Source organism: Ammospiza caudacuta, chromosome 2 (genome assembly GCF_027887145.1).
Source record: "Ammospiza caudacuta isolate bAmmCau1 chromosome 2, bAmmCau1.pri, whole genome shotgun sequence".
NCBI lineage: Eukaryota > Metazoa > Chordata > Aves > Passeriformes > Passerellidae > Ammospiza > Ammospiza caudacuta.
In genome coordinates, this window is record NC_080594.1 from 112,168,813 (window position 1) to 112,184,261 (window position 15,449).

Consider the following 15,449-nt stretch of genomic DNA (forward strand, 5'->3'; position numbering starts at 1 on the left):
TGCTTGTTTGGTTGGTTGTTTTTTGGTTTTGTTTTTGGTGGGGTTTTTTTTTTGTTGGTGGTGGTGGTATTTTTTTGTTTTGTTTTGTTTTGTTTTTTGGGTTTTTTTTGTGGTAAAGGCTCTGAATTCATATCCTAAGAGGCTGTGATGGAGGCACTCAATGCCACTCATTCAGATACAGAGTTTACATGCATCTGTCCATCTATGCACTCCCCTTTTCTCATCTCCCCATCATGAAAAGGTCACATATTTCATAGAATCACCTTAATAATACCCAAAGAATTGCTCAAGGGGCCTGTACTATTAACTAGTATTCAGTGGTCAATAAGAAATATTTTTCTGAACCCTGACCACCTAGAACTCTAGCAAATCTCAATGAACATACAAAAGCTGAAACAACCTACACCATTGTTATTCCTAGAAAGGACATAAATGTTAGGCAGCAAGATGGAAGGGCTTCTGTGATGGAGGAGGAAAAAGTGGAGTACATGACAATGAGAGTGTTAAGAGAAATCACTCTCAAGGTAACTGAATTTGCAGAATAAAATGATTCTAGGTATTTTCTTGAAGCTTCTTTGCAGCTATATTGATCAATTATTATTCATATTCCTTGCAAGTTGCTTATAATATTAGATATACTTGTATTCTTCCATTAATAGTTTATCTACTAACCTAAATATTTACCTAGTTATTCTGTTGATTATTAGATACTTATGAATCTTCTACCCAGCTGCTTTGTTTACAACTTCTCCTTCTAATATCTCCTGAATTATTTACAACCTACACTGCAGTCCTGCTCAAAACCATTCCAGGAAAGAACAAAACATCTGAACTTCAGCTTGAGTTGCTTTTCAAGTTTAATTGTTTTCTTCCTCAGGCTATAAAACCTCTAAAATATGTACTTAAAATGTCTAAAAGATTGTATATTCTGAACACACAGTACAATACACAATTGAATTTGTTTTTAAAAGAAGGCTCTCTTCTATCCTTTTTGTGAAAACACAGAAATCTTACTTACAAGTTGTGTTGGGTCAGTCTCAACTGCAAAATGGCAGGGGTCGCTGTTAACCACTTGCAGCACCAGAGTGTCATTAGTAGGATTAGTAAGAGGTAGGTGTGTAAGAGTCCATCTGGAAAAAAATCATATACACAATGATGATTTATTACAAAGCTCCTTCCATTATATGTCATTATGCATACGGGTTTTTATTTCCTGAAAAGTTCTGGATTTTTTTTTAATTTTAAACATAATAATTAAGTTTTATTGCACTGGCATTTCCCCACTAGAGGGGAAACATATTTAGTAACTTAAATTATTATCAATAATCATTATTAATACATCCTGAATTCATTCAATGTTTCATTTTGTTCATTTTTTGTGTTTTTTATTAGAGCATAATCACAGAATCATTATGTTCCACATGTAGATTATATTTTCTAATGAGAATAGTGACCCTCTCAGAACAAAGATTGGAGTATGCTGATTCCTTAAATCACCTGGCCCTCTATTTACAGACTTTCTTTCTTTATTTTCCAGTTAAAGAATATTCATGAGATAATTTCAATATGGAGAAAATTTTTAAAATAATTCATAAGACTCCCAAAATTTCCTCTATTCTGGTCAAAATATCACATTTTTTCTTTTCAGCAAAGTTATATAGCCATAAATCACATTCTTGTTGTAATACCAAGGGACACAGAGAAGAGGTTCAAGGTGAACAAGTGAAAACAGTAAATAAGAAAAGTTTGAAAAATGAGATACATATATTGGTTTTGCTGTAATTTATCTCCCAATGGATATTCCCTGTAGTCAAAGCTGTGGCAGGTCAACTGCCAGATTGTTGCACATATTTATCATCTGGAAAAAATTAGTCCGTTAATCATAGCTAAATCAGTAAGGAAAAAGAAAATATAAAAAGCAACATTCAGTAGATATTTCAGTCCAGCTTTATGACTGTAACTTCAGCCCCTAAAACCTGTTAACAGGTGGATTCCTTCCAGCCCATGCAGTGGCATAAATCCCCAGCAGTGAGCACCAGAATTGATTCTGACTAACACTGTCAGAGCATTGTATCATTTAGTCTAAAAACCTGAGAGTAAAGAAATATTAATAAACTTTCACACAGGAACTTCAGACTCACTTGATAATTCTCATTTTTCACATTTATCCTCTCTACTTTTTTTTTTTTTTTTTTTTTTTTGGCCTGGTCTCCTTCATATGTAATATTTTGTCAAAGGGAAAACTAAGTTGGAATATCTGAAATTTCAGGAATTACTCGACTGTTAGAAGTTCTTCAAGTCATCAAAATCCTGCCACCCCACACAGATTGACTATGATGGTTATGCTGGACAAATTGTTGCATGTGGCAGTAAATTCCAGGTCACTGTGAACATCATTCAACTGACTCCTCTTCAATGACTCCACTGTGGAGCCCATAACAGGATGGATAAGGAAAGCTGAAAAACATCAAGGAGAAGGTTTCCCTCCCTAAAGACTTTGCTAAGGGATGTGTTAAATCTACCTTGACACAAACAAAAAGGAGATCTGACTGTGATAGCCCCAGAATTTCAGGGAATATGAAGAAGGACTAAAGGATTAACTGCTTTTCTTTTTTTTTTCTCTTTCAATAATTGGTTAGAAATTGATTCTAAGTTATCAGTGGGATCTTGACCCTAATCCAATTCTAGGAAATGTTTCAAGAACACAAATACCAATTTTTTTCAGATCAATAGAAAAAGAGGACACAATGAAAAACATTATTCTTATATTCATATGCTAATGTTTCTTCCGCATTCAGGGAAAAGGGTAGAATGAAAGTTAATCTGTTAAAAAATACAAATCTTCACCAACCAGAAATACTTCAAACATTTGGTGATGTTTACAGTTCACATTTCTGGATACATAGCAAAGAATTACATCCACTCAAAAAACTCCCCAGCTGATATCTTTCTTAGACAATACACAGATATCTACCTGAACTGCCTTTTTATATTCAACATGCATTAATGCAGCCAATTTATTTGGACTGTCACACTTTTCATGAGGCAGAGAAATTCCCAGTAACCTCAATGGCATCACCGACTGCCATTGTCCGACACTTTGCACTTCAACAAGAGTGCTGATGACATTATGCTGGCACTGCTGGACACCACCAACAAGAGCCTGGCACCATCCTCTTGGCACCCCCTTTGTGCTATTTATATGTATTGATGAGATGCCCTCCCAGCCTTCTCCTCTCCAGACTAAAGAGGCACAGCTCTCACAGCCTCTCCTCACAAGGGAGATGCTCCAGACCCCTCCTCATTCCTGTGGCCTCTGCTGGACCCTCTCCAGTAGCTCCTTGACTTTCTTGTACCACAGAGCCCAGAAGTCTCCAGTGTTCCCCCACATATTTACAAATGCATAGGAACTACAGCATGCATGTACTTGTAAAGGGAAAAGAAAGCTCATTTGAAAAAAATAAAGCATGAGCTTTGAGGAGTTTTAGATAAGAGTTTTAACAGGAAGAGTTGTAGTTAATGGAGCTAATCTTTTCCCACATCCATTTTACTTGCAGTAGGAAAGGATGACTTGCCATTTTCCACCAGACCATTTGTGCATGTAGTTTTCAGGCAGTGCATGTCAGAGAAAATTATGAGTGCCAGAAAGTCTGAATAAAAAGGTTTTAAGTAATTCCTAATTCCTAATAGCAAGAGCCTACATAGTAGAGAAAAATTATGGGTTTTACTCCAGTCAGCCCAGAATTGTCAAGTAAAAGCCAGGAAATAGCACAATTTTTTTTCTTTAGAACATAATAAGAAAGGCATTGTCAGTTATCTTCAGCTTGTGCATCATATTTGAACAGAAGAATATATTCACTCACAAAAATTTAATCAGGTAAAATTTCATGTTGTGCTCTCTAACAACATTTCTGCTCAGTCTGCAATGTCTGTTAACTACAGGTTTAGCCAAAGATACAATGAAGGGGAATTTGGCATGCAGAAGAGCAGTGTGTCCACAGAAACTGTTAGGAAGTGGAGGTAATATGTGGAAAAGCACTGCTGAAGTTTTGACATTCTTCAAAGCCTTATCCTCAATTTTTTAGTTTATGTCTTGAAAGTCAGAATGGAACTGAACATTATGCTGTCAAAATGCACATTGAAATTTTGTTGAAGGATGGTAATAATTGGGTTAATTTCCCCAAGGTGTCCATTTTCTTAACATTTGCAGTGTTTCAACCATGTCTATCCCAGGGCCTGCAGGAAAGAAATTGCATTATTTTGCGATTTCTTGAGGTTAAAAGATACTGCTAACGGGTACACCAGCATTTGTAAAACAAGATTTTCAGTAAACTCCTAGTTCAGAGAGAAGGAAAAAAACAGAAAATAAAGCAAACCTACAGAGCTCTGTACAATGGATCTGGGTACTTAGATTCTGCGGTATTGTTAAAATTATTTCTGCAAAAATGATTCAAAGGAAGTTTACATAGAGGCTAAAATTTCATTTCAATTGCTTTTCTGTAAGGAATATTTCACCTACCTGCAAATATATCTAAAAAATATTCTGCAATCTTCTACAGCAGACATAGAGCACTATTCTGAGTTTAAATTTTCATATGTTTTCCATGATAAAGCAGAGACCCAGTCCAGCACCATGAACTACTCACTTTCCAAGCTCACATCCTATATCAGGCAGGGCAGCTGGTGATGGCTTCTCCACATTGAACTTCAGGGCATACCAAAATTCTCCAACCACATCTGACCGGAACATGACACTAAAAACAGATACAGAACCTCAACATGACAGCTGGTTTTTTTCAGATCTTTAAAAAAAACCCAAACAGATTAAAATTGAGGGGAAACCTAATGATTTCAGCACAGTGATTTCTTTAATTAGATCATATTTTTCTTCTAACAGCTCTCACTGGTATTTGAATTCAGCTACCAAGTGTAATAATATTTAGAATTCCCAATGCAACAAAATCTCTTCTTCATCTTTCTTAAATTCAACCAATAAAATTCATTGTAAAAATAATTCATTAAAAATAGAATTCAATTTTATTTTTTTGTTTGTTAGCTTTCTTTTATCAAAAATACAACCCAAACATATTTCAGCTTATAAGAGAAAGCTTTAATTTCATTTCACTATCACAGTATTTTCTTTTTAGTCATTTTGAAGGGCAAAGTAACAGAAATACTATACAATAATTTTAAAAAGGAAAATTTTTTCAAATCTAGTAGTAAAGTGAGAAATAGATATAGACACATCCCTATAAGCATGACAAAGAGATACACTTCAAGGAATATTCAATATATTGCTTTGATATACAATCAAGGATTGTCATGACTGAAAATTGTATCCTGCTGGGTGAGATATGTACAGAAATATATTTCAGTTACAGACACTCTAATACAGTCCTTTCCTACTGCAGAATTTTTTTTCTATTTCTTGAGGATTTTTGAGTAGCTGAGTCATAATAATATTAAACCAAAGCACTGGAAGCATATAAAAACTCAGAAGAAATGCACTGTACAAACCCATGACCCTCTAAGGATGAGTTCTTTTTCTAAATTATAGATAACTATGTCCATTCCATGACTTTATGGTTCCAGACCATCCCCTGTGCCAACAGAGCTTTTAAAGTGAGCATAAAACAGCTCTAGGAAAGAATCAACCATTTGAAAAGGTACACCTGCCACAGTCCCTTTTTCCAACAGTTCTTCCCAGCTGCTAACATAGCAAAGAAAACAGAGCATGGTTTCAGAAAAAGAAGTTAATAGTGTGGATGTAATGTGCAAGTACCTCTGCCCAGCTGTAACTGCAGCCTGTGGGAGCTACTGCAATTTAAAAGAGCTATTGCACACTTCTGAAGCAAAACTGCAAAACCATTTGGAGAATGTGCACATGTGCTTTATTTCACCTTGCATATATCCCCTAAGCCCCAGCCCACCAAAGCTGAGCCCAAAATTTTGTCCTGTTAAAATAAACATTTATCTTATTATTTGGAAATTCTGCACTTGAAAAATATTTTCATACCAGAAATATTATCTGGTATGAAAACAAAAAAGATGAGCTCTATTCTCATCTTCAGTTTAAGATAGCATAATATCTACAAAATAAAGATACTTAGTAGAGTTATAAAAGTACTCATTTTTATAAAACAGTATTATTTGAATCTGTATCACTCAATGACATCTGACATTATTCTGGTCTTTAGAAAAATCAATACAAGCAAACTGAATAAACCTCTGAATGGATTTTGACTTTGAATATATTCTTTCAAAACTGGTGTTTGTCTCTGCCCTCCTCTTAAATGACCACCCCATCCTCCACCCCATCCCCATATTTTTGCCAGTCAGTTGAGATAACTGAAAAACAGAGAATTGTTTTTCAATTAGCCTTTAGACTAAATAATGCTTTGGTAACCAAATCCCAGGAAAGTAAGCTTTGCAATTCTACACTGTTCAATTACTTGCTGAACTGTTTTAGTTGAAACTAAGACCAAGAGGTCATCTGTCTTTTTATTGCTAATTAAGATATCTACAGGTTTTCACTGGGATTTCCAATGTAATGAAAAAATTTTATTTAAAACCTCCCCATATTCATTTAGTGGATCATGGTTAAGTAACAGAAGATCATGAAGGTAAATGGATTTAAGTGAAGAGAGTTAAAGGGTTCTCCACATGTTTTAGTTTGTTTTTTACAATTTCATTTCTTCTCAGAAGAAAATGAAATTGTGCTATTCCCTTTACAGAACTTAAAAATTAAAAAAAAAAAAAAAACTGTTCAGAAGTTTTCAAGGGGGGCTTCTAACATTAAGCAAGTTTCTAAAAACATTGTTCACTAAATTGTAGTGAACTAGAGTTCACTAAAATTATTCTATTGTAGGAGTTATTCTATTGCCTGTCAATAATGCTTTTCCCCCGAGAGGAAAGCTACTGTTAGGGACACAATACTTTTAAAGCTGGAAATTTTCTTAATTCCATTTAATAACTTCTGTGGTCGTTTTTAGGGCAATATTTTCATCAAGGAACTTAGGTTTCAATGAAAGTAGTCAATTTATTAGTAAAACAGGCACAATTACAAGTACCAAAACTCTACACCATACCTTCCAGCAAAAGCACCAACAGCAGCTGCAGAGAACTTCAGGTGATATGAAAATGTTTGTTTGGGCTTGAGAATGAAAGAGTTTTCCCCAAATAAGGATGGATGGTCCAGCAGCACACTCATCTTGAGAACTTTATTGGTAGGATTAGTGATGGGAATATTAATTCCAACAGTATCCTAGGAAAAAACAATGCAAAAATCACAAAATTAATTATGAGCAATTACACTTAAAAGATATTTCTCAAAAAAGTGTAAGGTACTTACTCATTGTTTACACTTATGCAAACTCAGGCTGCAGCTTTTTTTGATGTGTGAACTACCCCTAAAAAGCCAAGTTGCAGCAGAAAGAAAGAAAAATTTCAGACAACCTTCAAATTGTAAACTCTTTAATTCCATAAATATGGAAAAGTTCAAATCTTCCTGGCTGGTCTGCATTCTAACTGCTCACATCATCTTCCAAGATATGAGCCAGTCTTGCCAAAACACAACTCCTAAGCCCATCAGCTGTAATGCCAAGCAGGTAAAATCTCCAAGCTGTCTCCCAACAGCCAAGCAATTGGAAAATTCCACAAATAACTACTTTGAAAACTGGCAAATGATTAGGCTGAATTCTGCTGGATCTGGTTCCTTAATTTATAAGTTACATCATAATACCTGACATTAAAACAACAGCACCACAATAAATGCTCCCTCTCTTATTCCTTTAGGCCATTTCCCTCACTAGTGATCTCTGTATCTTTGTTTAAAGTCCAGGGCAAAGACCATCTTTCCTTGACCACCTGGAAAACATTGATTCAGTTAAAAGTGCATAAAAACTCCAGTTACCGTAACAAAACAGAGCCAAAATATGGTCTCATTAGATAAATCTGCATATTTTACACCTTTAGGATGAGCAGGAATTGGGCAGAGACAGCTCACTCTTCACAGCTGCTACATTTCAGAAGAGTTCCTTTTGCTGTAAATTAGAAATGGTGTAAATCCATCCTGTGTGCCCAGTCTGCATCAATATCAATACAATTCATGAAATAAAGCACTTTGAATAGACCAGAAGGAATTTACTTATGAAGGCAGCACAATGTGATAATCCAGGAGACACATCTGCAGTTTAAAATATATATGTTCTATTTATACATATTTATCCATACAAAATACACAAAATCCAAAAATAAGAATATGTATTTATTTCTCTGTACCTATATTTGTGTCTACTCTTTTTTGTTCTCTTTTCTTTGCTCTAACCAAGCAGTTTATTTCAAAATCCACGTTGGTTTGGCCTTTTAAGATATAGTGATTTGCTTCTCACAGCAAAATTATTCCACATAGTTTTTTTTTTAAAGTAAATAATTCAAGTTGCAATATGAAAGGAGAAAAATATAAAATGCTTATTAAAATTAATAACACACTAAAAATGAATATGAAATACTTTTATGACCCCACACAGAGCTGCCTCCCACTGATTTCAGCCTGCCTATGATTTGGTAAATTTCTATACATTTCCATTTATAGACAATGACTACTGGAATATACATAAAACACATTTAATGTTCTACAGATGGCAAGATTACACCAACATTTTAAATCATTTAAGTGCCTTGCATCAGTAAAATGGGATTTAAATTTGCCATAAAATATTTTAAAGCTCAGATTAATAGTTTTTACTGGTGTAAACAAGTTTCTAAATCTATCTACCATTTTATTGCCAAAGGCTTCATAACAATTTTATTGTAAAGCATCTACATGCTGTGTTAAAAAATATTTTTACAGTAAAAAGGAAATATGGGACAGCTGATTTGGAAAAAAGCAACAACTATGAAAGAAATCTTTTTAATCTTGTACACAAAGGAAATTTTACATTGCCAGTATTATCATAAAACAATTTTCTCTTGCCAGTATAAAATGAATGCTTAGGGTTATGTATTTCCCTGGAATTTCCCAGGAAAATTGCCTGGAATTGCCATACACATTTCAATGATCTGCTAATTCATAGGTGGTAATAAGAGCAGATGTATTAAAAAAAAAAGTTTATATATATATATATATATAAACTTTTTTATGTTTCCAGGCCTTATTGGATTGTTATGGAGGCATAGAACTAGGATAAATAACAAAATGCCCATGCAATTGCTAAGAGTTCTATTTTTCTTATTTTTCTTGAAAGGGCCATTTTATCAGACCGAATGTAAAAGAAGAACATCACAGGCAATTTCCAAACACATTTATAGTCATTAATTTAGTTCCACATTTCAGTGCTGAGTATTTTATAAACATTTTGATAGAGGAGAAATGTAAAAGTTGAGAAAAGAAGGAAATTATTCTCTTTCCTCAAACATTTCTTATATCAAGGCTGCCAGTCACCAAAATAGAGCCACTTTTGTGCAATATGTCATGCTATTATTCCTTTTGAACTTTCAATTACCCAATTCTTGTACAGTTCAGGTTATTTACAATAATCTCACCAGAGTTAAAATTAAATAAAACAAAATGTAAATATGAGATAACATTTATTCTCTGTGGAAATTGAAAAAACAATGGACTTCTAACACTCAATCCTTCATTAATAGCCTGTCTATGCATAGGTCTGATACTTTGTAAACCAGACTCTTGTTTCAAAAGATGCTCACCATCCTCAATTGATCATTTGTGATATTACACTTGTGTGCTGAAATACTTTCCTGACATATTTTTTCCCAAAGACTTTCTCATCATTCCTTTCTCTATTTCCTTCTTTGAGCAACTGGATCTAATTTATTTAAGTCCATAATATGCAATTTTACTTTTATTAATGTATACACTGCACTGAAATATCAACTAATCCTCTTCTAAGTTCAACAAGGTAATCTGCAGGAAGATAGACACATTCTACAGTTACTGTGCATAACAATTCTCTGTGTTCCATCTTCAATAATAATCCTGTTTCTCACCATCAGCATGTGTCAATAAAAACCCCGCCTGGCCAAAGTGTCTAAAGAGACTCACTAAAGCTGTTATTCTTTAGAAAAATTGTTTTAAATTAAAATCCAATTTCATTAAGGAGATGGCATTCATTCCACATTGTTTGAAGCTTTTTCAATCCATAGACCTTGAGGTGAAAGCATTTGGATTTGCTCCCGAGTTTGCCAGGCTGTGGCTACAGAAGCAAATTTTTAATTTCAGTAAGCAGCAGGAAAGTTATTTTGATAGGCCTGGTGAGATAATGCAGCAGAAAATCTTCCCTTTGTGGGTCCTTGTCCAAATGATGGTTCTTCTAGATGGACAAGTAACAAGTGCCTTCTATCTCTGTGCTGCACCTGACAAGCAGGAATGTTGCTCAAACAAGGACTGAGCCTGGAATGGTGGCAATATTGTTGAAAAAACAGATCCTGGCTTCTCTCCTCCATAGGCTCAAAATGACCAAAGCTTTCAACATCCCCATCAGTGTCTACATGTCAGTAGCAGGAGTTCGAGTCTCCTGCTGTATTCTCATTATTAACTCATTTCTGTTTCTCGGAACAGAAGAGGCTCCATTGAATTCAGCAGCAGCAATTGAGAACAGTTTGAGAAGAGGGCCACATTCAATAGAGCTCAGCCCAGTTTGGTCAAACTACTTCTAGAAATCAGTTCTGGCTCTTGAAGTGCTTGATGCAAAGTGTCCCAGGTCACACCTCACCATCCTTTTCCCCACACACCCCAACCCAGACACCCATGCCCAGACTCAGCTGGGCCTTTCTGGCACTCATCATTCACACATGGAACTCCTCTGCCCTGAGCCACTGTGTCCTTCAGGCTCCCTATTCACTCCTAAGTTAATGGAGATCTTTGTGGAGTGAACCACCTCCCTCATTGTACAAGGTCCTCCTTTTTTTTTTTGCCTTTTTTTTTTCTCTCTGAGATGTAAATGAATTTCCAAGATAATCCTCTCCTTTCCACGTAGGGTTATGAGGCTAGAGAACCACAGCATTGCTATTCTCTTGATACTGGTTTTTTTCCCCATTTTACTTGGCATATTTTGCCTTATAAAATACCAGCTCTCAAAAAGGCACCAACTGTTCATCAGCAGTGAAGTCTATCAGAACAGCAGATTGAACTGCTTGAAATTTAGGACTAAACACCTTAAGCAAATTATATATTTGTAAAACCTGCTTAGCAAGGAATTCATTCTTATTGCAGTACAGGAAATTAACTAGAAGGGAAAAATTTGTACAGAACATAATATCAGATACTAAAAGGGCAGTGAATTTCAGGTTTAAATTTACATATAAATTTACATAGGAAAATCACACTGAATTGAATTGCTTTTAGCTGAAATATGCATTAGAGTCTAAGTAATGCCCTGAAACAGAATACAGCAACAATTAGCTCATAAGTTATTACAATAATTCTAAGTTCCCTGACTAAAAATTACAACACTGTTAACCTTTTAATGGGGCCTACATATTGTACCAAGCAAACAAACTAGGAAAACAATGTTTTGCAAGAGATGATTACAAAAATTATTTTTCTGAAATGGAAGGAAAACAATAGACTGAAAAAGTATTACATTTAATGACTGAATTAATCTCTGTTATCGTCAGCTCCACCAAAAGATGCCACAACCCATACCAAATTGATATTGCAATAATTTATACATACATAAAGGAAAACTAATGAACTAAATAATATGCACATATTTGGATTTACATGCAAAGATAGGCAGAAAAAGCTGAGTTTTCAAAACTCTTCAAAGATGAGTTGAATGCTAAGCAAAGTGCTATTTAAAGATAATTATAAGAAGTATACCTGACAGGGGGATACAGACTGAGTCAAAGTAAAATTAACATCCCAAATTCCCACAACTGAGAAAGTAATAACTATGCTCACATCTTAATGAATACTTTTTTGAATTTGAAATCAAGGGCACCTCTGCATCCATGGAGACCGAAGCTCAATAACTCTCCATATTCCTGAGAGCCAAATCCTGAGGAAGATTTCCTTCTCAGCTTCAGCAGTGTTAGAAGAAATTACCAATTACAGATATTTTCTCCCAATGTCTATACTGAAGATTGGCACTTCCAGTGATCAGCTCAGTTGCCCTAATCACCTCATGCAGTAAGCTGGCTCATCAAAGCCCTACTAAAAAATGTAGAAGTCAATCTTTTCCATTAGCAGAATCAATGGAGGAGATCGCAGAATCAATGGAGAAGGAGATCACAGAACACAGAATCATAGAACTGTTTGGGTTGGAAGAGACCTTAAAGATCATCTCATTCCATGGGCAGAAACACCTTCCACTGAAGCAGGTTGCTCAGAGCTCCATCCATCCTTGCCTTGAACACTTCCAGGGATGGGGCATCTGCAACTTCTCCAGGGAACCTGTACCAGGGCCTCACCACCCCCACAGTAAGAAACTTCCCCTAATATCCAATCTAAATCTACTCCCTGTCAGTTTGAGTCCATTCTCCCTTGTCCTGTCACTGCATGCTCTTGTAGGAAGTTTCTCTCTGTCTTTCCTGGAGGCTCCCTTCAAGAACTGGAAGGCCACATTAGGTCACCCTGCAGCCTTCTCTTCTCCAGGCTGAACAACCCCAATTCTCTCATCCTTTACTCACAGGAGAGATGCTCCCTCTAATCATCCTGGTGACCTCTTTTTCCCAGAGGTCCCTGTCCTTTTCCTGGCTTTTTCCCAGAGGTCCCTGTCCTTCCTGTGCTGGGGACCCCAGAGCTGGACTCAGCTCTGCAGATGGGGTCTCACCAGAGCAGAACAGAGCAGAGGAACAGAATCCTCTCCCTCACCTGCTGCCCACGCTGCTGCTGATGCTGATGTGTCCAACAGCACATTTGGCATTCTGAAATTGACTGAGTTTGACTGCAGAAAGATGGGCTGCTTCTGATACCTGACACTGAATTAATGTAACAAAGCACCAAATTAATCTTCAGAGGATTTTACAGGAAAATCATTTACACCTACTTTGTCATCAACATTTTTGGAAAGCATGACTCAGCAAGTGACAGATTTCAATACAGCTCCTATTCATCATTTTTATGGGTCACTTTGCTGTGCAGATGCATGCACACAATATATGAGGTGCCAATGATAGAAAACAGTTTGAATCAAATCAATAGATGTATTTACACCCCTTGGGTGATAGAAATATTTTGTGTGATGTAAATCCAGGCTGCATCTCTCAAAAACAGACATTTCTCTTTTTTTCAGATAATCCTTTCTCCTTCAGAGACTGTCATATCCACAACAGCAGAACAAAATAATTAAAGTCAGTATCACTCAATAAAAATCACTGAAAAGTGCAACATTTGCAAGTGAGAAATGTACTGTTCTTAGAGAATGAAGTCAAGAGAGATACGAGTGACTACTGCATTTTCAAAGTCAGGTATGTCTCATGGAGTTGTTATATGCAAACTCTTTTGCAAGCATGCCATCACACTGAGATAACTGCCCAAAATCAGTCTCAAAATAGTGAAAATCAGCATTTGTGACTCTTTCTTTCAGAGAAGTTAAGGAGATGCAAAATTTAGGATACTTTCAATTTCCAAATAGCTTCTTATATATCAGGTAGATAGTTTGGAAAACCTGTCTTTTTCAATAATTTCTCTCAGATCTAGACTAAATCTTACTCTCAGAGTTCTTTCAATGTAATTCAGGGTAAATGTTGAAGTAAATCTGTGTCCCTTATTTACCACAGAACTGCACTATTATCCCTGGACTCTGCTATGTACAGAACTTCAAGGTTTAGCTCCTGAACTAATTGTATTTGCCCATATAATGCTACAACACCTAGCTGTAATTATTTTCTACTGGTTTCACTGATTTGTTTTCAAGGGCTACATAAAGTCATAATAATGCCATAAATTCACAAATCCAATAGACTAGAAAATACTTTGAAAGGATTGGTGAGTGCTGATGATTTCTACATATTTATAAAGTAACTAAAACCACAGAATTGCTTCTAGGAATTTAATTTAATTAGTCTATTAGTTTAATACTGGATTAATATTTTGACTCAACTGTCCTGGATTGAAAATTTGATGTGATGAGGTTAGAAATCTCTGACATGCAACTACAAACACAACAAAGTCTGTATCAGTGAAATGAGCTGAATATCAGCTCACTCAGAACTGACCAGGAAAAGGCAATGACCAGCACTGCCCAGGTTCCAGTGCTTCAAAGACCTACAGAAATACTTGGTAAAAATAAACTTACAACCACCTATCAGAACCCAAAGCTAGAATAGCAGAAGAACTATTACACTATTTCCACCAACTTTAAAGACTCCTGCAAAATGTGGAAGAAAATATTCTACTATGTGCCTCTACTCACAGCTCATGCTGTTATGAGCTAACTAAAAATAATTCTTTACTTAAAAAGTACTAACTAACTCCAATAATATCTAATTTTACTGAATTTTTATCACCATACTAATGAGGTAATTTACATCTCAGCTACACCACCTACCATCAAGTTAATCAATCAGTGGAGGTAAATGCTAATTAATTTGACTGTCTTAGATCTTGCACCTACTGTGACTCTCTCATTCTGTAGGTCTAAAGATAGATTTTTAAGGAAGCATTTTTCTTCACAATTTAAAAGACTGATACCATAATTATCACTTGGACAAAACATGTACAGATAATTTTAACAGAAATCTGAAATTTTCAAGGTTTCTGTGGAGAAAAACTTTTTCTCCTGAATTTTCTACAAGTAAAATTGCTCTGATAAAAATCTTTCTCTCCTAGATTCTAGCCACTTGTTTTTTTTAAATCTAACTTTTATTTTTGGCATATCTCTGCAGTCTCAGGAGCCAGAATGTATTATAATAGGAAGAGAACTTCTTAAATGTTCATAGTTTTTCTGAAAAAAGAATTATATATAAATCAAAGGTAACAATCTCCATAAGAGTTATCTCTTTTCCTGTTCCTTACTATGACTCGTAAGATCAGATAAACTTTGAGAACAGCCTCATTGCTAGTTGTTGCTCCAGGAAAAGTTAACTTTTAAACCCTTGAGATTTGCTCATAGATTACTGTCTCACATGAAACAACAAATGCTGCATATAAATATTTACTTCAATGCTAAAGGTATTTGCAGTCTGTCCCACACATTCCCTTAGCAGTCAGTCTACTAAAGTAATGCAAACTCAGTATATCACAAGCAATGCTTATTAATAACAGTAACATCTATATCTATTTTCTTATTGATGGTATCTGTTTGTCGCAGACATCTTTTATGAAAAATCCTTTCCTTAGGATTTTTCCTCCTGAGAAACTGAGAGACCTGAGGAACAAAATGTGAACATTGATTATCTGCTGCTGTGGAATGCAAAAGGTGCATCTGTGATTGGTCTCATGTTGATTGTTTCTAATTAATGGCCAATCACAGCCCAGCTGGCTC

General features: G+C 35.5%; 1 protein-coding gene across 1 annotated transcript in view; it reads right to left on the reverse strand.

Annotated features, from left to right (window-relative positions):
* CFAP47 (cilia and flagella associated protein 47) overlaps positions 1 to 15,449 on the reverse strand; it is a 261,632-nt gene that overhangs the window by 75,140 nt on the left and 171,043 nt on the right. Inside the window, exons 52-54 of the mRNA XM_058800177.1 lie at positions 7,089 to 7,264; positions 4,647 to 4,754; positions 1,019 to 1,130 (exon numbers count right to left, since the gene is read on the reverse strand). Of these exons, the coding sequence (XP_058656160.1) occupies positions 1,019 to 1,130; positions 4,647 to 4,754; positions 7,089 to 7,264 (396 nt within the window). The remainder of the gene's footprint in view (positions 1 to 1,018; positions 1,131 to 4,646; positions 4,755 to 7,088; positions 7,265 to 15,449) is intronic.